Source organism: Bombina bombina, chromosome 5 (genome assembly GCF_027579735.1).
Source record: "Bombina bombina isolate aBomBom1 chromosome 5, aBomBom1.pri, whole genome shotgun sequence".
Lineage (NCBI taxonomy): Eukaryota > Metazoa > Chordata > Amphibia > Anura > Bombinatoridae > Bombina > Bombina bombina.
In genome coordinates, this window is record NC_069503.1 from 479,253,728 (window position 1) to 479,278,269 (window position 24,542).

The following is a 24,542-nucleotide window of genomic DNA, read 5'->3' on the forward strand; positions in this document are numbered from 1 at the left end:
TGGTTTAAACCAGTTAGTGCTTATTTAATATTTGCATATTTATTAGAAAGTGCAAACTATATTTGTTTATCTTCTCTTTCCCAAAATATATATTGTTTTTCTTTCTATTTCTATATCTTTATTAACATTTTTCTCTTGCAGCTTATCAGGTAAGTGGCACTTAGTACCAGGCCCACTCGCTGAGGGCTTTCCAACCGTTCTCCCTCCCCACCCTTTGGCCACAGCCTATGAGATAAATGTACACTTATTGAGCTTTGCATGCAGTATATTCCCAGGACGGCATAACAAACTTTACTGACAAATTGCTTGCAGATGTTTGCCCCTTTTTGTAGGTGACACTGCCATGGTTATCATACTTCACACTGACAGGATAGTGAGCACAAGCACCTTTTAAACAAACAAAAGATTGTTCCAGCCACCAGTAATTTTAAAAGACCTTTGCTATAGGCCCCATGACTAAGGGCTTATAGCAGGCCTGAAACGTTGTATTTCTTTGCTTAGACCCAAGAACATGAGAAAATAAAGGTCTTTTAAAATTACTGGTGGCTGGAACAATCTTTTGTTTGTTTGGAGTACCTGCAGGACAAGGCAGACCCTGGGTTCCGTGCCCCATAAGCCACATATACTAAGGTGCTGTCTTCTAAACCACTTTTGAAGATCACAAGCACCTTTTGGCTGCAGTGCCATGTATTAATCAGGCTTTATTTGTTTGGTGTCTAACCATGTCTTAAGGCCATGTTTCTTTCTTTATCTCTCTTTTATGCTGCTGTACCCATGTTTTCCCCTTTATATCAGTCATCTTCCTCCTACCTCTCTAACTGTACTTTCAGGCTATCCTGCTCTGGCAGATCCTCACCTTATTTTCTGATAACTTTTTATTTTCAGTAATGTCACCCACTCACCTATAGTGAAGTCTAACACCTCACAATCTCAGGTTTACTCTCTGTCTAGGATATATTTATAACCATCCTTTCTGACCAGCTATGCTCCGACTGTCCCTTCTACAATCAATAACCCTGTATCTTCCCATTGTTCTGCCTAGTCTGCAAATGTTGTCCAGATGTCTTTTTGCTCTGCTCAAGACCTACCTCTTTGCTTTTTTTTCCCCGTTACATCTTTTCATTTCTGTCTAAATAACTTTCTTAGAACTACACATTCTGTGGGATTCTCTGCTTCAATCCAGTAGACTTGTCCTAAATTTGAGCTTCTAGCTTTAACCCTTATGTTACTTACACTAATATTTTTCTCTGATTTCTTACCCCAGTATCCTCTAATTTTCTCAAGCTTTATCCATTTATATTTGTCTTTTGTACATTTTTACCAGGTCTTTCATGCACCTAATGTTCCCTGTGCTGCGACATGTGTTGCTGCTTTACAAATGAATATATAGATGTATACTGCCTTGAGATAGCAGTCCTGCACACTCTGCTACAGCACTGACAATAATTTTATGATTTTGAACAAGCTGTTGTGTATGCAGCTCTTAAATGCCTATATATACACAAAGCATGTTTTTGAAGGAATGGTGCTATTTTCCCCCTTGCATTTACTCATGACCTCTTCAAATTGTAAGTTTATCTAGCTCAGTGAGCATGAGCTTATTGTTATATTAAATTGATATCTTCAATATACAATATATGAAGTGTCATGTTTTACCAAACAAGGCTGCAGCATTCCTTTTTATAGAATCATGGTCAAGCTCCAAAGACATGATTAGTGTGCATAGAAACTTTTCCCTGGCGTATAAACGGGGTAAAGAAGCTCCTCCCCTGAGTATAAATAGGGTAAAGAAGTTCCTCCCATGAGTATAAACGGGATAAAGAAGCTCCTCCCCTGAATATAAACTGGGTAAAGAACCTTTAGCTCTGGAGGTCAAATACAGAGCTTAAGAATTGTCCTTGGTTCTAATAATCTGACACTGTAACTACCCTTCCCTTTACCATCACATCCCAAACCTATGTGAGAGTTTGTGAGCCTTGGATTGCCAGATAAGGAGATGCTGCCCCTCCAGGGTCCTTTATACATTAGCTTACTCCTCCCAAAATGGTTGGGATCTCTAGAGGAACAGTAGGACTGCCTAACCAACAAACTGGAAATGCCTTCAGTATCATTCCTTTTTCTTATATACTTTGGTTATTTTTCTTTTTTTAAATTAGCAAAATATGAAGCCTCATGTCTAACAATAAAATGACAATTATTCTAGCCTTGGTGACCGAATAATCTAGATGTTATTAAAGACAGGAGGTGAGTATATTCCTACCCTATGGTACCTTTTAATGGACCCTCCCAGACTACGTATACGAGAGAATTATGATTTTGTTTTTTATTCTGTTCCTATTGTTTTAGTTGGTTTGACCACATGTATATATTGTATTTACTATTCCATGTTGTTGTTGCTGCTGTTTGTTCTCTTGATACACATCCTCTTGAATCATACAGTTCATAGGCCTTATTTATTCCATTTATTTAACCGTTTAATGCCGTTGTATTCCGTCACAACGGCACTGGGCTTTAAAGCCGTTATGACGGAATACAACATCGCAAACGGCTGTTCTGAAGGCAACTAGGCTTGCGGAATTTGATCGCGGTCTGGAGGGCGTTCCTAGCATCTTAGGGACGCCCCCCAAACCCGATCCCATAATTGAAATCTCGCAATCTTTTGCACGATCGTGTAATTTCAATTATTCGGTAACCAAGGCTAGAATAATAGAGATTATTTACATACCTCTTGTGCAATCATGACACAAATTATTGTAAAAGCTACTCTGGGATCCCCTTTGTTCAGAAATAGCAGAAATACATGGCTTTACCATCGCTTTTTGATAAGAATGCCACTAATTGCAGCTGCGCACTACACTTCTGATTCCCGGCAGTGAAGGGGTTAATATATAACCAAATCAGTAATGGTCTGATATAACAGTAAAAATAATATAAAAATCAAAACCATAAATTTAAAATCGGCCTTACTGACTAGTAAGTGATTTTAATTAAATCCACCCTGATATGGATGAAACAACTTCACATAGCTACATTCTTATGATCAGCATCGTTGATGTTGCATTACATGAAAATATTTGGCTGTAAACCTACTCTCTATACCTCTTTAAATAGCATACCCATATAACCCATTTATGCAGAGGTTAGCCAAATATTTAAATACAGGTACAAAACCCTTTAACCTGCTTGGGACCGGAAAGTTTGAATTTAAGAATATTTATATATTTGCATCTGTAAAATGGGAAATCTTAGAGAGGGGATGGGAACAAGTGTAAACAACAATATCTTATGTCATTTAGGCAATATTTATACGTAAGCTAAAGGTAGTGTTATATCATTTTTAAGGTAATAAGTTATTGTTTTAAATAAATATAGACTATCATTGGCATTGTAGAACACAAAAAAACAAACCAAAGGCATAGGCAGAGAAAAGTATGATTTACTGGTGGGCAAAAATGGTGGGGGCGTTTTAATTTTATCTAAAAAAAACAACGTATTTAATGAAAAAGTCAGAATTTCGGAATAATTCAGGATTTGGGAATTTGTACTTTTACTTACCTTTCGACAGATTACAGTATTTTTTTCTACCTGCGATTGTTTTAAATTGATTTATGTTTTTTGGTTGTTAGATGGTAACCCCATGACTTTTTTTGTTGGAATAAGAAAAAGAAGATGAAGCAAAGTGTGCAGCCCAAATTTGTCACCAGTAGATTGAATAAATATAGATTATGGAAATTGTATCATTGGTTGACCATTTGGCCTCACTGTGAGTTACTGGGGACTAAGTGAAGAGGATTGTGAAATTGACAAAAGTCCCAGTAAGGGCTAAAATGTTGGATTTGCTTAAGTAGATAAAACATGTTGTTTGTTGGGGGACTGATAAATTTCCCTATGGGCTTTGCACCCAGGCTTGGCAGGGTTTAACTGCCTGTGACTGAAAAAGCAAAGCTGTAAGTACCCAGGGATTTTAGCTAAAATATATATTCTCTTTCATAAGCTGGTGAGAGTCCACGAGCCATTACTCCTGGAAATTCAACTCATGGTCACTTTGAGGCAAATATTCCAAAATCATTTAATCCCTCTCACCTCTCTGATATCCCAGCCTAACGTATAGCCAAGAAAAAGGAGAAAAATAGAGAAGTAGAAAAGGACAAAGCAGGGTAAAATGAGATGCATAAACTGTCCCGGTTGAAAAATGAGTGTGGGTCTCGTGGACTCTCACCACTATGAAAGAAAATAATTGATAAGGTAACCATAAATTATGCTTTCTTTCATACGTTGGTGAGAGTCCACGAGCCATTACTCCTGGGATCTAATACCCAAGCTGTGGAGACCACAAATAAACAGGTGGGGGGGAAATTAAGGCAGGCACCGAAATACAAACTAAGACTAGAGCTATCCTGTCAAAGCTATCCCAAAAGAAGAGAGATTAAAGAAGACCAAGCTGCTTCTGTGCAATCTACACAACAAAAACCTCCTTTTAAAAACACACAAAGTAGAAACAAATCTAATAGAATGGCTGGAAGGAATTTCCAGCTTCCAAAAAGCCATACTTAAAAAGGGACACTCAAAGCAGAATAAAGTTTATGATTCAGACAAAGCATGCAGTTTTAAGACACTTTTTATATTCACACTTTCTGGGGAACAAAAACCTACTGAGCAGCATGTGCAAAAGCTCACAGGGGTCTACGTATAATAGTCTGTGGTTGGCTGATGTTTGTCATGTGATACAGGGGGCCGGATAATGGGAGGAAAAATAAAAATTGTCATAATAAAAAAAAAAATCTGCTTATTTAAAATTCAGAGTGTTATTATATTGTCTTTTTATTATGCACTTGTAACTTATGTAATTCTACTGGATTGAGTGGTCATTTATTGAAAGCTTTTAACCAGGAAGCTAAAAGTAACAAATATATTCTTATGACTCATACGTGGACAAATGAAAAGAACCTAAAAAACTTTAAAAATGAAAGCAAAATCTTATTCGAATAGAAAATAACATAATGAATACAATAAATGCAAACAAACAAACCAGACACTTTGCTGGTGAAATGTTGCAAAAAAAAATTATTTTCAAAATAAGCAGAATGTTTAAACCATTCACAGGTTACAAGAGGAGTTTGTAAAATGTAAAAGGGATAGGAAAGTCAAAATTAAACTTGAATAATTTAGATAGAGCACATAATTTTAAGACACTTTTAAATTCACTTCTATTTTCAAATGTGCTTCGTTCTCTTGGTATCCCTTGTTGAAAAATAATTACCCATATACTACACTAATGGGAGTAAGTTGCTGATTGGTGCTTGCACACATTTGTCTTGTGATTGGCCAACTATATGTGGGTTCAGCTAGCTGCCAGTAGTGCAATGCTGTTCCTTCAGCAAAAGGATAACAAGAGAATGAAGCAAATTTCCTGATAGAAGTAAATTGGAAAGTTGTTTAAAAAAATTGTATGTTCTATTCAAATCATGAAAGAGAATTTGGGGTATTTCCTGCCATTTTAAAACCACTAAAGTTCTCAGGAAGATAAATGCAGATTTACTGTTACAAGATCTAGAACAAGGATCTGAATGTCTGAGATCTTATAAGAAAACTGCAGATAAGTTCTTAACTAAATTATGATGCAAGAATTAAAGAAATTCTGAAAAGGTCTAATGAATACTGGCAAAAAACGTGTATACGAAGAGAGAAGCGCTCTACCAGGAACGAACAACAGCTCAGTGGCTTGTTCTATGGCGATTTACCACCCGGAAGCAGCCTCTTTTAGACCAGTGTGCTTTTCACAGAAGAAAACTTTCCTGAAGTATATCAGTCTGATCCTGCCAGTAAGGTCAGTCCAGCCCCAAAATACCAGGCAATTCTCCTCTTAACAAGGAACATGACAACCCCAGACGATCGTTTCAGCCTCCTATGGGCCTTGTCAGTGAGGTGCAGCCACATTCCTCTAAGCACACTGGGCAAGGAGTCCACGTCTGGTTTCCCCCATCACCCATAGGGAGACTTCCCCAGGGTCATAATAATTTGCATACGAAGAGAGAAGCACTCTACCAGGAACGAAAAACAGCTCAGTGGCTTGTTCTATGGCGATTTACCACCCGGAAGCAGCAACTTTTAGACCAGTGTGCTTTTCACAGAAGAAAACTTTCCTGAAGTATATCAGTCTGATCCTGCCAGTAAGGTCAGTCCAGCCCCGAAATACCAGGCAATTCTCCTCTTAACAAGGAACATGACAACCCCAGACGATCGTTTCAGCCTCCTATGGGCCTCGTCAGTGAGGTGCAGCCACATTCCTCTAAGCACACTGGGCAAGGAGTCCACGTCTGGTTTCCCCCATCACCCATAGGGAGACTTCCCCAGGGTCATAATAATTTGCATACGAAGAGAGAAGCGCTCTACCAGGAACGAACAACAGCTCAGTGGCTTGTTCTATGGCGATTTACCACCCGGAAGCAGCCTCTTTTAGACCAGTGTGCTTTTCACAGAAGAAAACTTTCCTGAAGTATATCAGTCTGATCCTGCCAGTAAGGTCAGTCCAGCCCCGAAATACCCATAGGAGGCCGAAACGATCGTCTAGGGTTGTTATGTTCCTTGTTCAGAGGAGAATTGCCTGGTATTTCGGGGCTGTACTGACCTTACTTGGCGGGATCAGACTGATATACTTCAGGAAAGTTTTCTTCTGTGAAAAGCACACTGGTCTAAAAGAGGCTGCTTCCGGGTGGTAAATCGCCATAGAACAAGCCACTGAGCTGTTGTTCGTTCCTGGTAGAGCGCTTCTCTCTTTGTATGCAAAAAAACATGTGTATCACACTAGTAATAAGAAAAACCTAAAAACATGGTAAAAAAAAATATGAACTTGTTACAGGCTGCGCTGCGTTGCCTGAATAAAGGGCTCCAGAATCTTGACCAAAAATATAAAACCTAGTACAAGGAGTTCAATCTATGGTCAGTTAATTTTGAAGCCCTGAGAGACAGGAAAGGAAACATATTGAGTAAGGGGTAAAGACAAAATAAGAAGACTGGACATTCAATTTAGGTCTGCATAACCAAATCAGCAGGGTCAAGCTGGATTCCAGCTATGAATATGAGTGGTAACACAGAGGAAGGAAGAAAATGAAGCTAGTCCAAATACCAAATAGCTACAATAGCCTTTAAAAATTGTGAACAAGTATTTCGGGCTCTGGCAAAGCATCTGGAAAAAAAAAAAAAAAAAAAAAAAGGATCAAACAGGAGACCATAAGATTTAAATGTGAAATATGTAATAGATTCACCAACTGGTAGAAAACCCCTTGAAGGAGAAACCCTTCCCACCGATGAAGAGAGATTGTAAACTGAAACAATCCGGCTCCCAAAAGTTCACTTCAGGATGTGAAAAGAAGAAAGAGTACAGTTCAAGTCAAACTCAACTGACTTTCTTCATTGGTAAGGAAACTAGAGGATCCCCTTCAAATATAAAAATATGTTAACAGCAGTAACATTGTTTGACTCAACCAAGATGATTGCACAAAGATATATATTGGTAACGTTCCTCAGAGGGAACAAACTCCCTGCACCATCTACAACTCCCAGACTACACTCAAGATACTGGCAACAGAAGAAATTATAGTCCCAGAGGGATTAATAAAGAACGCACCCCAGAAGACTGGAATGGTGAATAAACCACTAGGACAGAGACTGTTTTACAGTGGCGTCCAAAAAGGATAACTAAGAAAATAGAATGTAATCTAAGCACTATGGAATTAACAAGCCAAATAGAAAAGACTGATATAGAACATGAACAGGATTGGAAAAAAAAAGGAAAGTCATATCTTGGCATTTATATGAATAAATGACTAAAATGAAAAATGCCAACTAAGGTGGCTTGTTCTATGGCGATTTACCACCCGGAAGCAGCAACTTTTAGACCAGTGTGCTTTTCACAGAAGAAAACTTTCCTGAAGTATATCAGTCTGATCCTGCCAGTAAGGTCAGTCCAGCCCCGAAATACCAGGCAATTCTCCTCTGAAAAAGGAACATGACAACCCCAGACGATCGTTTCAGTCTCCTATGGGCCTCGTCAGTGAGGTGCAGCCACATTCCTCTAAGCACACTGGGCAAGGAGTCCACGTCTGGTTTCCCCCATCACCCATAGGGAGACTTCCCCAGGGTCATAATTTGCATACAAAGAGAGAAGCGCTCTACCAGGAACGAACAACAGCTCAGTGGCTTGTTCTATGGCGATTTACCACCCGGAAGAATTGCCTGGTATTTCGGGGCTGGACTGACCTTACTTGGCGGGATCAGACTGATATACTTCAGGAAAGTTTTCTTCTGTGAAAAGCACACTGGTCTAAAAGAGGCTGCTTCCGGGTGGTAAATCGCCATAGAACAAGCCACTGAACTGTTGTTCGTTCCAGGTAGAGCGCTTCTCTCTTTGTATGCAAATTATTATGACCCTGGGGAAGTCTCCCTATGGGTGATGAGGGAAACCAGACGTGGACTCCTTGCCCAGTGTGCTTAGAGGAATGTGGCTGCACCTCACTGACAAGGCCCATAGGAGGCCGAAACGATCATCTGGGGTTGTTATGTTCCTTGTTCAGAGGAGAATTGCCTGGTATTTCGGGGCTGGACTGACCTTACTTGGCGGGATCAGACTGATATACTTCAGGAAAGTTTTCTTCTGTGAAAAGCACACTAGTCTAAAAGAGGCTGCTTCCGGGTGGTAAATCGCCATAGAACAAGCCACTGAGCTGTTGTTCGTTCCTGGTAGAGCGCTTCTCTCTTTGTATGCAAAAAACATGTGTATCACACTAGTAATAAGAAAAACCTAAAAACTTGGTAAAAAAAAAAATATGAACTTGTTACAGGCTGCGCTGCGTTGCCTGAATAAAGGGCTCCAGAATCTTGACCAAAAATATAAAACCTAGTACAAAAGTTCAATCTATGGTCAGTTAATTTTGAAGCCCTGAGAGACAGGAAAGGAACCATATTGAGTAAGGGGTAAAGACAAAATAAGAAGACTGGACATTCAATTTAGGTCTGCATAACCAAATCAGCAGGGTCAAGCTGGATTCCAGCTATGAATATGAGTGGTAACACAGAGGAAGGAAGAAAATGAAGCTAGTCCAAATACCAAATAGCTACAATAGCCTTTAAAAATTGTGAACAAGTATTCCGGGCTCTGGCAAAGCATCTGGAAAAAAAAAAAAAAAAAAGGATCAAACAGGAGACCATAAGATTTAAATGTGAAATATGTAATAGATTCACCAACTGGTAGAAAACCCCTTGAAGGAGAAACCCTTCCCCCCCGATGAAGAGAGATTGTAAACTGAAGCAATCCGGCTCCCAAAAGTTCACTTCAGGATGTGAAAAGAAGAAAGAGTACAGTTCAAGTCAAACTCAACTGACTTTCTTCATTGGTAAGGAAACTAGAGGATCCCCTTCAAATATAAAAATATGTTAACAGCAGTAACATTGTTTGACTCAACCAAGATGATTGCACAAAGATATTTATTGGTAACTTTCCTCAGAGGGAACAAACTCCCTGCACCATCTACAACTCTCAGACTACACTTAAGATACTGGCAACAGAAGAAATTATAGTCCCAGAGGGATTAATAAAGAACGCACCCAGAAGACTGGAATGGTGAATAAACCACTAGGACAGAGACTGTTTTACAGTGGCGTCCAAAAAGGATAACTAAGAAAATAGAATGTAATCTAAGCACTATGGAATTAACAAGTCAAATAGAAAAGACTGATATAGAACATGAACAGGATGGGAAAAAAAAGGAAAGTCATATCTTGGCATTTATATGAATAAATGACTAAAATGAAAAATGCCAACTAAGGAATTTGATGACTTTAGAAAATTCAAAGGATTTTGAAAATCTCCAACAGCAATATCTTCTAAAACTAGATCAAATTTATTTATACATAAAAGAGATTGCAATTACCCCAGCAATGTCAAACCTATTGCAAACAGAGAGCCTACTTGTAGAAAATAAGGCTTTTCAAAGGAAAGAAACCAAAATTTCCTATCCATAGGATCCCTGAAAATGAACTATTCTCAAATTCTCAATGGAAATATGCTGCATGGCTGAGGTGGAAAATGTCACATCCACCTTGGAAAAGATTCCGCAAGGATCTTCAATAGGAGTTGATAAATGGAAGATCTTTAAGAACTCAGAAAACTGAGTAAAGTAAGTCCTGGCAATTGTATTGCTGAAACCCGTAGAGCTTTTAACTTCAGTTTTAAATAAAACTTTTATTAAGCTGTATCTCATCAATGTCTTGCTGGTGATTTCAGTAATTAAGCTGATCTTTACGTGAAATCTGGTGAGTTTCTTCCATTTGGCCTTTTCCTCTGTGTGAAGTTACTGCACTATTCTGGACCACTCTCTTTTGGAGGTTAAGAAGTCTGATTTGACTGGAGAGCAAGGAGGGATATTCCGCCCGATGCCCAAAGACACAGCGCCACCATACCTACAACTACCACTTATTTTTAAACCAGACTACAAGAGAGGACTCCAAGTAGTGTTAATCATCAACATCAGGTATTTACCAATAGGGAGGGGAGAGAAGAGAGAATGGCACTACTGGATAGTGACCCTATAAATAAGAAAAAAAGTTATATACTACTATCAATGTAGGGTAGGGTACTGTGTATGTATATATATATATATATATATATATATATATATATATATATATATATATATATATATATATATATATATATATATATATATATATATATATAGAGAGAGAGAGAGAGAGAGAGAGAAATAGTGGTGTTGCCAACTAGAAAAGTGTGTACATAATAGCACTCCTCACCATCAACACCACTGTGAGAGTAATCAAAATGTTTATATTTAAGAAACAAGGAATATCAAATATGACAAAAATGAATCCCTTTAAATATGGGAGTACATTACGATAAAAACAAATCTTTATTAGTTATAATTAAAATTGGGAAACACAAAAATAAAATTAGTGTGAAGACAAAGTGATTAGCACTAAATCATTTAAGTGCTGTACAGTGTAAGAATTGAAATTAGCAAAATATAGGTAATATACTTATGCATATATAATAATTGTTAACCTCTTGGTGAATATTATACTGACTGATCAAATTTACAAACTAATACTTGCTTGTTATGGTTAGCGTGTGATCTAATGGGTCAATTTAGGACTTAATATTCATAAACACGCTGCTGTACAAATAAAGGCATTCTGTTGCTTGCAAAACCATTATCAGCAGAGAGATCATAATTTATTGTCCTCTCTATCTACTATTGGGATATCTTAACTGCAGTCGGACATCAACATAATAAATATAGATCATAATAAACCTGTTTAGTCCATAGCATTTATAATGAGTGAATACATAATGGTAACAATTACTAAATACTATATATCCAATTGCAACTAGTAGCATTTTCCTACATCCACTAAAGAACTGCACGGTTTAAATACAGAGCATAATTAATACCTTGGTGACTGACTATAGGTGACATGCACACAACTGTACCCAAAATTATCTATCATTAGGAATTATGTTCATGTTATGAGAGGGATTCTCTCGTATGTCAATTACCAGCAGCTAGTAAACCCTCTTTCATTCATAATTTTAGGTTAATCCGCTTTCTTTGCATATAAACCATTCACCAAGAGGTTAACAATTATTATATATGCATAAGTATATTACCTATATTTTGCCCATTTCAATTTATACATAGTACAGCATTTAAATGATTTAGTGCTAATTACTTTGTCTTCACAATAATTTTATTTTTGTGTTTCCCAATTTTAATTATAACTAAAAAAGTTTAGTTTTTTTCATAATGTACTCCCATATTTAAAGTGAAAGCAAAGTTAATAGCTCCAGAGTTCATCCATCGTTACAATATACTAATAGCACTATGATCACTAACTTTTTTTTTCTCAAATTTAGACTTTTAATTAAAATCTTTTCTTCTATAAGATACGACGAGTCCACGGATTCATCCTTTACTTGTGGGATATTATCCTCCTGCTAACAGGAAGTGGCAAAGAGCACCACAGCAGAGCTGTCTATATAGCTCCTCCCTTAGCTCCACCCCCCAGTCATTCTCTTTGCCTACTCTAAGTACTAGGAAGGGTAAAGTGAAAGAGGTGATAAAATATTAGTTTTTAATTCTTCAATCAAGAGTTTTTTATTTTAAATGGTATCGGTGTGTACTATTTTCTCTCAGGCAGCAGATGGATGAAGTCTTCTGCCTGGAGGCTGATGATCTTAGCATTTGTCACTAAGATCCAGAGCAGTTCCCACAGAATGGCTGAGGAGTACTTAAACTTCAGTGTGACGAATGTTTTTCATGCTATAAGCAGTGAGGTATGTTCAGTCATTTTTTTCTGGAGAGACTGTGGTATTTCAGAATTGGCTGACAGTATCCCCATGAGGGTAAGGGTAAGCAGTAATCCTAAAAGAAGAGGGGTATTACTAAGCTTGCATATAGGGGCTAAGAAAAAATGGTTGACACTGAATTTGAATGTTTGTGGGCAAACGTTTATTTTACTGGGAGTGCTGATAACGTTTTTGGCAGGAACGTTTTTGATGCTTTTATGAGAGGGTACACTTGGCTTGTTTTTGGGTTTAAGAACCCACATGGCTAGTTTGAGACCGCTCTGGTGCGGTTCATTTGGGCTGAGAGACATCGAGTGAGATGGGCGGGGTCTATTTTCACGCCTCAGTTGCGCAGTTGTATTTGACACAAGCAGCAAGCTCCAACTCCGGTGGGCCCTTGTGAGAGTATTGGGCCAAATTGAAGCTTTAACCCTGTTTTCCAGATCCCTGAGGGCAGGTAGGCACCACAGCAGGGCTGTGGCGAGGTGCAAGGGGTGTTTTTTCCAGATTTAAACGTTTATTAATTATCCGGTTTTTACAGTAAGGGTTAAGTGTTTCTTTCCTTGTGGGGCAAATTTAACTGCATAATTTGAATACTTATATCAAATAATTTAAACGATTTGATTATTTTAAAGCAGTTTTGCAAAACGTGTATGCTTTTTTTCTCTTAAAAGGCGCAGTACCGTTTTTTTAAGATTGTTATTTTTTCACTAAATAAAGTGTTTTCAAGCCTGTTTGTGGTCATTACTAGCCTGTTTAACAAGTCTGACATTGAGGAAAGCCAATGTTCAATGTGTTTGGAAGCCATTGTGGAACCCCCACTTAAAATGTGTCCCTCATGCACTGAAAAGGCAATAAATTGCAAAGAACATATTTTAGCTAATAAAAGTATGTCGCAGGATGATTCTCAGTCAGAAGAGAATCAGGTTATGCCATCTATGCACAAGCGACGCCAATTACTTCTAGTGCGTCTAATTCTTTCACCCTGCAAGATATGGCCGCAGTTATGAATACTACCCTCACAGAGGTTTTATCTAAACTACCTGGGTTGCAGGGGAAGCGCAGTAGGTCAGGTGTGAGAGTAAATGCTGAGCCCTCTGACGCTTTATTAGCTATCTCCGATGTACCCACACAATGTTCTGAGTTGAGGGTGAGGGAATTGCTGTCTGAGGGAGAGCTTTCTGATTCAGGATAGATGTTCCCTCAGACAGACTCAGATATGACGGCTTTTAAATTTAAGCTAGAACACCTCCGCTTGTTGCTCAGGGAGGTTTTAGCGACTCTGGATTATTGTGACCCTATTGTAATTCCACCAGAGAAATTGTGTAAAATGGATATATATCTAGAGGTTCCTGCTTACACTAATGTTTTTTTCCGGTCCCTAAGAGGATTTTGGACATTGTTACTAAGGAGTGGGATAGACCAAGTATTCCGTTTTCTCCCCCTCCTACTTTTAAGAAAATGTTTCCCATATCAGACACGATTCGGGATGCGTGGCAGACGGTCCCTAAGGTGGAGGGAGCTATTTCTACCCTGGCTAAGCGTACAACTATACCTATTGAGGATAGTTGTGCTTTCAAAGATCCTATGGATAAAAAATTAGAGGGTCTTCTAAAGAAAATATTTATTCATCAGGGTTTTCTTCTGCAACCTATAGCGTGCATTGTTCCTGTAACTACTGCAGCTTCTTTTTGGTTCAAGGCTCTTGAGGAGGCTCTTCAGGTTGAGAGGTTAGGGCTCTCAAGCTAGCTAATTCTTTCATTACAGATGCCGCTTTTCAACTGGCTAAATTAGCGGCAAAGAATTCAGGTTTTGCCATTTTAGCGCGTAGAGCGTTATGGCTTAAGTCCTGGTCTGCTGACGTGTCATCAAAATCTAAGCTTTTAGTCATTCCTATTCGGGCCTAAACTGAAAGATCATTTCAGACATCACTGGAGGAAAAGGCAAATAAGATGAGGACCAAACAAAATAATTTTCGTTCCTTTCGAAACTTCAAAGGTGGTCCCTCTACCTCCTCCCCTGCTGCAAAGCAGGAGGGGAATTTTGCTCAATCCAAGTCAGTCTGGAGACCTAACCAGACTTGGAGCAAGGGTAAACAGGCCAAGAAGCCCGCTGCTGCCACCAAGACAGCATGAAGGGGCAGCCCCCGATCCGGGACCGGATCTAGTAGGGGGCAGACTTTCTCTCTTTGCTCAGGCTTGGGCAAGAGATGATCCGGACTCCTGGGCTTTAGAAATCGCGACACAGGGGTATCTTCTTGACTTCAAAGACTCTTCTCCAAGGGGGAGATTCCATCTTTCTCGTTTGTCTGTAAAACGGACAAAAAGAGAGGCGTTCTTACGCTGTGTAGAAGACCAATATACCATGGGAGTAATCTGCCCAGTTGCAAAAGCAGAACAGGGGCAGGGGTTTTACTCCAATCTGTTTGTGGTTCCCAAAAAAGAGGGAACCTTCAAACCAATCTTAGATCTCAAGATCCTAAACAAATTCCTCAGAGTCCCATCCTTCAAAATGGAGACCATTTGGACTATTTTACCAATGATCCAGGAGGGTCAACATATGACCACCGTGGATTTAAAGGATGCATATCTTCACATTCCTATCCACAAAGATCATCAACAGTTCCTCAGGTTCGCCTTCCTGGACAAGCATTACCAGTTTGTGGCTCATCCCTTCGGGTTGGCCACAGCTCCAAGAATTTTCACAAAAGTGCTAGGGTCCCTTCTGGCAGTTCTAAGGCCGCGGGGCATAGCAGTAGCGCCTTATCTGGACGATATCTTAATTCAGGCGTCAACTTACCAACTAGCCAAATCTCACACGGACATCGTGTTGGCTTTTCTAAGAGCTCACGGGTGGAAGATGAACGTAAAAAAAGAGTTCACTTATCCCCCTCACAAGAGTTCCATTCCTGGGAACTCTGATAGATTCGGTGGACATGAAAAATTTTCTGACGCAGGTCAGGAAATAAAAGATTTTAACCACCTGCCGAGCTCTTCATTCCATTCCTTGGCCGCCAGTGGCTCAGTGTATGGAGGTAATCGGACTGATGGTAGCAGCAATGGACATAGTTCCGTTTGCTTGCTTGCATCTCAGACCACTGCAACTATGCATGCTCAAACAGTGGAATTGGGATTATGCAAATTTATCTCCTCAGATAAATCTGGATCAAGAGACCAGAGACTCTCTTCTTTGGTGGTTGTCACAGGATCATCTGTCCCAGGGAATGTGTTTCCGCAGGCCAGCATAGGTCATAGTGATGACGGACGCCAGCCTATTGGGCTGGGATGCAGTCTGGAATTCTCTGAAAGCACAGGGTGTGTGGACTCAGGAGGAGGTTCTCCTCCCGATAAATATTCTAGAACCGAGAGCGATAGTCAACGCACTTCAGGCATTGGCCTCAGATGGCTTCGGCCAGATTCATAAGATTCCAGTCGGACAATATCACGACTGTAGCATATATCAATCACCAGGGGGGGAACAAAGAGTTCTCTAGCGATGATAGAGGTTTCCAAAATAATTTGATGGGCAGAGACTCACTCTTGCCATCTATCAGCAATCTATATCCCAGGAGTGGAGAACTGGGAAGCGGATTTTCTAAGTCGTCAGACTTTTCATCCGGGGGAGTGGGAACTCCATCCGGAGGTGTTTGCACAATTGATTCAGCAATGGGGCACACCAGAATTGGATCTGATGGCATCTCGTCAGAATGCCAAACTTCCTTGTTACGGGTCCAGATCAAGGGATCCTCAAGCAGTACTGATAGATGCTCTAGCAGTACCTTGGTCGTTCAACCTGGCTTATGTGTTTCCACCATTTCCTCTCCTTCCTCGTCTGATTGCCAGAATCAAACAGCAGAGAGCTTCAGTGATTTTGATAGCACCTGCGTGGCCACGCAGGACTTGGTCTGCAGACCTGGTGGACATGTCATCTCTACCACTGTGGACACTGTCGCTGAGACAGGACCTTCTCATTCAAGGTACATTCCAGCATCCAAATTTAGTTTCTCTGCGACTGACTGCCTGGAGAACGCTTGATTTTATCCAAGCGGGGATTCTCTGAGTCGGTCATAGATAACTTGATTCAGGCTCGAAAGCCTGTCACTAGGAAAATTTATCATAAGATATGGCGTAAATATCTTTATTGGTGTGAATCCAAAGGCTACTCATGGAGTAAGATCAGGATTCCTAGGATTTTGTCTTTTCACCAAGGAGGAGTTATCAGCTAGTTCCCTAAAGGGACAGATATCTGCTTTATCAATTTTACTGCACAAGCGTCTGGCAGATGTTCCAGACGTTCAGTCGTTTTTTCAGGCTTTAGTTAGAATCAAGCCTGTGTTTAAACCTGTTGCTCCGCCATGGAGTTTGAATTTAGTTCTTAAGGTTCTTCAAGGGGTTCCGTTTGAACCTATGCATTCCATAGATATTAAGCTTCTATCTTGGAAAGTTCTATTTTTAGCTGCTATCGCTTCGGCTCGAAGAGTTTCTGTACTATCTGCATTGCAATACGACTCGCCTTATCTTGTTTTTCATTCTGATAAGGTGGCGTTGCGTACCAAACCTGGATTCCTTCCTAAGGTTGTTACTAATAAGAATATTAATCAGGAAATTGTTGTTCCTTCCCTGTGTCCTAATCCTTCCTCTAAGAAGGAGCGTCTGTTGCACAACTTGGACGTGGTTCGTGCTTTGAAGTTTTACTTGCAAGCGACCAAAGATTTCCGTCAAACATCTTCTGTTTGTTGTCTATTCTGGAAAACGTAGAGGTCAAAAAGCTACGGCTACCTCTCTTTCTTTTTGGCTGAAAAGCATCATCCGTTTGGCATACGAGACTGCTGGACAGCAGCCTCCTGAAAGAATTACAGCTCACTCTACTAGAGCGGTGGCTTCCACATGGGCTTTTAAAAATTATGCTTCTGTTGAACAGATTTGTAAGGCTGCGACTTGGTCTTCGCTTCATACCTTTTCCAAATTTTACAAATGTGATATTTTTGCTTCTTCGGAGGCTATTTTTGGGAGAAAAGTTCTTCAAGCAGTGGTGCCTTCTGTTTAGGCATCTGTCTTGTCCCTCCCGTTCATCCATGTCCTATAGCTTTGGTATTGTATCCCACAAGTAAAGGATGAATCCGTGGACTCGTCGTATCTTATAGAAGAAAAGTAAATTTATGCTTACCTGATAAATTAATTTCTTCTATGATACGACGAGTCCACGGCCCGCCCTGTCATTGTAAGACAGATTATATTTTTTTGATTTAAAACTTCAGTCACCTCTGCACCTTTTAGTTTCTCCTTTTTCTTCCTATACCTTCGGTCGAATGACTGGGGGTGGAGTCAAGGGAGGAGCTATATAGACAGCTCTGCTGTTGTGCTCTTTGCCACTTCCTGTTAGCAGGAGGATTATATCCCACAAGTAAAGGATGAATCCGTGGACTCGTATCATAGAAGAAATTAATTTATCAGGTAAGCATAAATTTACTTTTTTCCTACCGTTACTGGGCGAACTCCTCCCACCCTCTACTTCCTCTATTTCTATAATGTGACGTATAGAGCTGTCCCACCCGCTCTATACATATCTCTAAAGCTTGTGCACAAAGTCATTTTATATTGCGCATGCACGAATCTGAGATTTAAACTCCTTCATAGCGAGATGCTGCACGTCTAACAGCCATGGGAGTAATCTCTCTGAGAGGTGCACATAACTAAAATTCTCTGCAGACTTCAGTACAGCGGAGTACTATCCAAACACATGAGCATTAGAGGTAGAATGACGGTATCGGCATTTGATTAACAGTGTACTGGGAAAAGTTCCATCTCAGAAGGCAAATAGCTATATAACACAATGATTAAAGCGCAATCCCATTTACCTCTTGTAATGCCTGCGGCAGCCTAATTACATTTACCCAAAATAAACATGGCGTTCTCTTTTTTGACTGCTTGTCCCGCTCACCCTCATTCCCTCCATGGTGTGAGATCGGGACCGACTGCCCTAAGAGGAGAATAACAAGTAATGCAAAACTAGTATGTATGCGCGAAACAGGAACGTGCGTGTACTATGAGAGGAATAATTAGACTGTAGCGCATGCGCATATCAACAAGTAGGCGGATGACTTAGGGTCACAGACGCCTAACGGCCAGATTTTCAACTGGCTGTTAAAAAAACGTGACGCACACTTATAAAAAAAAAAAAAGGGGGGGAATTAAAAGTGAGATTACTTGCTTTGAAATAAAATAATTTTAAAAAAATGAATGTGGATCATAGTCAAGCTAACTTTACCTTCACTTTTAAAGGGATTCATTTTTGTCATATTTGATATTCTTTGTTTCTTGAATAGAAAATTGTTGCTTACTCTCACAGTGGTATTGATGGTGATGAGTGCTATTATGTACACACTTTTCTAGTTGGCAACACCACTTTTGAAAATTTAATTCACTCTGTAGTATATTGAAAACATTATATTTGATGTTTTACTTTGTGAATTTAATCTATTTTTGAAAATATACACTTATTTCAAATCTTAACGTCCATACTGTGAGTCCATCCATATAACAGTCTGAGAAAAACATGGTAAACTGAAGAGGGATTGTGCTATATCGATGGGTGGCAGGAGCAAAATCTTCATAACAAAGTTGTGGTTGGTCTCTCATGCATGCCCTAGTCTTAACCTACCCCCATTTTCACAGATTCTACGGTGCATATATAAAGCAAACCTTTCCCAATAAGCAAATAGCTGTCGCCATCATCTGCATCGAGTTGAGCAATGCTTAGCAGGTGCGGAGGACACCGCTTCCACTGCGCTGGAGTATATGATCTCCGGAGTCTTTTTTTTCTTTGCAGGCGGCTTGGCATTCCATTTGTTCAGACGTTTCGTGTCCTTGTAATGAGCTGCTTTTTGAACGGCCCCCATCATAACCAGTAGCACCAGTTGCCCTGGGCAGAAGGGTGTCCATCAAATTTTGAGCTTGCATGTTGCGTGCGGTAACCTGGTTGTTCATCCGCTCCACTGGGCTTGCTATGTGAGTCAAGGTGATCGCTGTTAGAAGATGGTCTTCTTCTATGGTGTCACAATTCACTACGTATACTCTCTCCAGATAGCTGCATTTCTGAAATGATTGAATCTAAGCAGCTCTCTAACTTGGTGAAGTGGGCAGTTAGTAGCTTCTCTATAGACCCCCATAAATCCTTTGTTGAGCTTTCCATAGTCATTGCTCAGATTAGAAGTGAGTTCCACAGCAAATGAGTAGGTAGGTACTTATTGAGTGTTTCCCTTGAGAGAGAGATAGAGATATATAATATATATATATAGATATATATATATATAGATATATATATATATATATATAGATATATATATAGATATATATATAGATATATATATATATATATATATATATATATACACATACACACATACACACATATACACATACATACACACAGCCACTTAACCCAGATGGCCTGGGGGGAGCATGCCACGTTCTTGCAGATAGGCCTCAGCTGTTGGAATCAAGTATACAATCACTTTATAGGACAAAAGATAAGGTCCTCCAACTAACACTGCGTTCGTGCAGCTTTTAAGGAGAGCAAAAGTTATAGATTGTGCCCTCAGTGATATTTGGCTAATCTTGAGGCGCTGCAAATAATGCATCCTATCATGGCTGCGGCTTGGACACGCCCCCCTTGCTTTTAATCTTAGCTGAGAGCTTGTAAGTGAGTGCTGGACTTTCTCTGTGTGATACACATACTGTACACACATACATATATATACATATACATTCACATACATATATATTACAATAATATGGATAGTTCAGTCTCTAGACAATCAGGTCCAGCAAATTCACCCTCCACTATGCAGTATTGCCAGAGACCAACAAAGTAGAACATAAAAGCATCAATGCCATTTCATATGCAATTGGACATATAGGACCACGTTACATACCCGGAAGAGGAAGTTCAGCAACTTGTTGAGCCTTGATTTTGTTTAACATCTTAAGGTGTATCGCATACTTAGATCCCTATTCTAAACCTGCCCAGAATCAGCTCCTGCAATTATCAGGAGTTCTGTGGGCAGCTGGGGGTGTAGTGTGAGCGACGCACTATGTAAGGTGTACACTGTATGAATTATGTATACCATACTTTCATGTTTACTCACATTATTGTGCTCCTTCACAGGGTAATATTATATAGTCATGTGACTTTTTGTGTATTGCAATGTGGTACTTCTTGAAAATATTTCAGTAACTATTGCGTTGCTTCTACAGTTCAGAGTATCCTAATTTGATCTGAGCTTTAGCCGATGCATATTAGATAAATACTGATGTTAATTATCTAAAAGAGTGCTTGATTCCCTATCTTTTTTCCATGGTACATTTATTAAGATGTTCCATTTCTTTTCTTATAGTCTCTGATTATACATACATACATACATAATACACACCCATTTAAATGTTTTTTCTTTGTTATGCATGACAAAGGCTGAAGCATTCCTAAATGAGTTAATGGGATATACACAGTATTCTGAAAATTGCATGGGTAAGGGTCCACAAACCCATTTTCTGAAAACTGTGCATATTAAACTTATTTGGGAAAGTTTCAGCCCCTGTGATGTATACACACATTTATTAAAGAACAAAAAATAATCTGGCTCCTTAAGTATTTTGGTTGGCTCCTAAACTTAGAAGAAATTTGCTAAGCACTGACTTTCTGCAATGTGCTTTTACCCTGCACCGTAATGGAGTTCAGGAAGGGGGAAGAAATTGAAGAAGATAAAGGAACAAAGTAAATATTTACATTGAGACAGAATGGAACAGGGACACCTACATATAGAATGAAAAGTCCAGGCACAAATGTTATAAATTGCCACAGAATGTTCTGCCTTGGGGATCTTCTAATGGCGATTCCACCAAATCAGTTTTAGATAAGGAGTCACACCAAAAGGTGGCAACCCCAGCTACCACTTTAATACCTACAGCAGGCTGAAAAAGCAAGCCACCTTGAAGAAAAACTTCTCTCAGGTATCCCTCTAATTTCTTATACATATGATCCTTAAAAGATCCTCTAGAGGTATAGTAGTGCGCTTAGCCAGAGTGAAAATGCCACCGGCCACTTTAGGAACAGTAAAACTTGGAGAAGGAGAAAAGGGAACACCAGATTTCTCCTACTCCTTGGATATAATGTCCACCACCAATGAAGGCACTGGGAACACTTCAGCCGTCTTTAACTCCAATTTGTGTACCTGGTTTTTCTTCTGTTGGTTTAGACACGGGTACACCCAACGTGGATAAAACCTCTTTAAGCAAATACCTCAGTAGTTCAATTTGGAATCTAAAATTAATGTCCTCAGAGTCCTGTACTGGCTCACCAGAGGAGTTAGAGGATGAAAGTTCCCCTTTAGAACTAGCAGAGTAATCGTCTTTGTCAGAAAGTTGCACATGACTGACTGCTGCAGCCCCCATAGAGCTGCTGGTCCTAGGAGCCATGCTTAATCTTTCTCTTCCTTTTTCTTGCAAGTGGCATAGCACTCAGAGCAGCAGAAACTCCCGACTCTAATTGGGCTACAAAGTCATGAGGAAAAACAGTAACCCCTGGGGAAGTTTGAGGGATAGGGTTTCAGGCTACCGCACGTGAGGAAATTTAAGAGATACACTGGGGTTGCAATACTGTTATGTCAGGGCTGACGGATATCTGCGAGACCGCAGAATCTACAGGATTAGCCTGGGCTGGCAGGGAAATCACAGGTATCTGGGTACTAGGCCCACAAGAATGAGACTGCAGGACAGAAGGAAGGCATGAGTTATAAAACTGAGCAGGACGACACTGTGCTCAACCTACAAAAGCATACATTTATTTGACTCAATACAAATTAGTAGCTCAAACATCCTCCTGACTAAAGTCTGAGATTAAGACTTCTATTAAAACAGGCAGTAGCCCCAATTATGAGAATTTTATGAATAAAAATAACCAGAGAGAAAAAACAAAACAAAAAAAAACACCCTAATATAGCCCCCAGTTAATGCTTATATATGGGATGCCTCACCACCCTCCTGTGTACGCCACCTTTCACACTGCCAATTCATTCTCAATGTGAGTCTGCACACAGCACGCAATTCTATACACACAGTAGGGCGGGAAATGGTGCCAAACATTGTATGCTATGTAAGTGCGGCTCACGCTCTTATCAGACACTCCCACTGTAATCAGAATTGTGTCTGCAACGGAGAGCGATATAATCTGTATGCACATCATAGTAACCTCATTGCGGTAAAACACACTGCCCCACTTAGAGCCTGCTCGCTCCTCACTGCTGATAGGACTCCACCGGAGCTTTAATAGCAGTCCAAACAGCGTGCACCAGGTCAGTATGCAAGATCTAATGAGAAGACCCAATGCCGCTTCTAGGGAACATTATATACACAATAATACTGCCCACCTCCACTAGAGGTTTCCAGTAGCAATGTTCCCAATAAAATAAAGATTGTACCTTTCCCTGTCAATATAATTGTCCACAGCCCCACATTGTAGGCAACAAGCCATTAAGGGGGAGGAAGGGACTTACCCAGTCAGAAGTCTTCATCCAGTCTGGGTCCTTTAACAAAGAGAAATTCAGTTTAACTAACACGGTTTGTCTGCAAGAGGGAGGATAGCTGGAGGAGGCATGGGAACTTCCCTATGACCACCAGAAGTTAACAGACACAAGACTCTACACTAAGGGAATTACATGATATTTACCAGTTCACCACCAGCCCTTTCTTGCAGGAAACAATCCATTAAGGACAATAAAACTTGAATCTTCAGCAGAGCACCTCTCTCTGCCAACCTCCATGAAACTAAGCGCTACTGAGAGGGTAGGGGAAGCGGGAGGGAGATTTAATGCTTTGTTTGGGGTGTGTCTCCTCCTGGTGGCCAGGTGAAGTATTTTCCATAGGTTATAATGAATTTGTGGAGATACACTGCCATTAGAAAGAAATTGAATTAGTGCTCTAAGAAGAATACCGTTATCTTCGGGGTACAGTAAGCAAGAGGTTAGCAAACATATCACAATATTATCCGTAAAGAAAAAAAAAATCATATGGTCAATTTTATTTTATGTAGCACTATATAAATAGAATTGTAAAGTTACAAATGTAGAGGAGCTCAAAAGGTAGTGGTGCTTTGCTATATGACCAAAGCAGGAGTAAGAGCAAACAGTAAATCTGCACTCACCAGATAATTTCGGATGTGCTCGTAAGAAACTATATGCTTGATCATGAATTCCGCAAACCCTTTTCGATCACACAAGTCACATCTCAAGATAATCCAATTAGATCCTGTTTTTCTCAGTTCTATAACATATTCCAAACCTTTAAAACAAAATAAAAGTCAGCAATATAAAACTGCATCCGCTTCCTGTCTTCAAAAACACATATCAAATAACCAGCTTGCATGCATAATAATAAAAATAGTATGAGTAATTCAAAGATATAAAAGATAAAATAACAATAGTTTAAAGACCTAAATATTATATATGCAAAGCTCTCAACTGTCCCGCCTAATGCGGGGCCATCACAATTTGGTGCTTTAACTCCAGAGCAAATGTCCTGATTTCCAAAATTAAACCAAGGACTGTCCAGACTCTGCCACAAGTCTCCCTCTCACAGCCTAGACGTCCCTGACCCAGAAGTTTTCTGGGAAATGCTAGGAAGTATGCTTATGTCTAACTCTCTAAATGCAAATGTTATAATAAAAAGGCTTTTACAATATTCATACTCCTCTTAGCTAGGCTTATGAGGAATCCAGCCATAACTATGTTATTGGTGTAGGTAGCTAGCTTCTCTGTCAGCTTAAAGACATCATACAAGAGCACTATTTAAACATGTTCAAGATATTTTGACTAAAACTTTAAAAAAGGTAAAAGCAGTTTATTATGATTTTGAAGCTATCAGGCAATTCAACTGCACCTTAAAAGGGATATGAAACCAAACATTTGTCAGTCATAATTCAGACAGCGAATGCAATTTTAACCAACTTTCCAATGTACTTCTATTGTATAATTTGCTTCATTCCATTGGTATCTTTTGTTGAAAAGCATACCGAAGTAGGCTCTGGTGCAGCAATAAAAAAAAACTGGGAGCCAGCTGCTGAGTGGCTCTTGTTATTGACTCAGCTAATTCCAAAAGGTGCATTGCGGCTTCTTTAACAAAAAGATACA

The 24,542-nt window shown here is 39.7% G+C and overlaps 1 protein-coding gene across 1 annotated transcript in view; it reads right to left on the reverse strand.

The window, feature by feature from the left end:
* The window catches only part of LOC128660490 (uncharacterized), a gene marked incomplete in the record, with an annotated part of 570,712 nt that overhangs the window by 517,104 nt on the left and 29,066 nt on the right, over positions 1 to 24,542 (reverse strand). Inside the window, 1 exon segment of the mRNA XM_053714367.1 lies at positions 23,558 to 23,694. Within this exon segment, the coding sequence (XP_053570342.1) occupies positions 23,558 to 23,694 (137 nt within the window).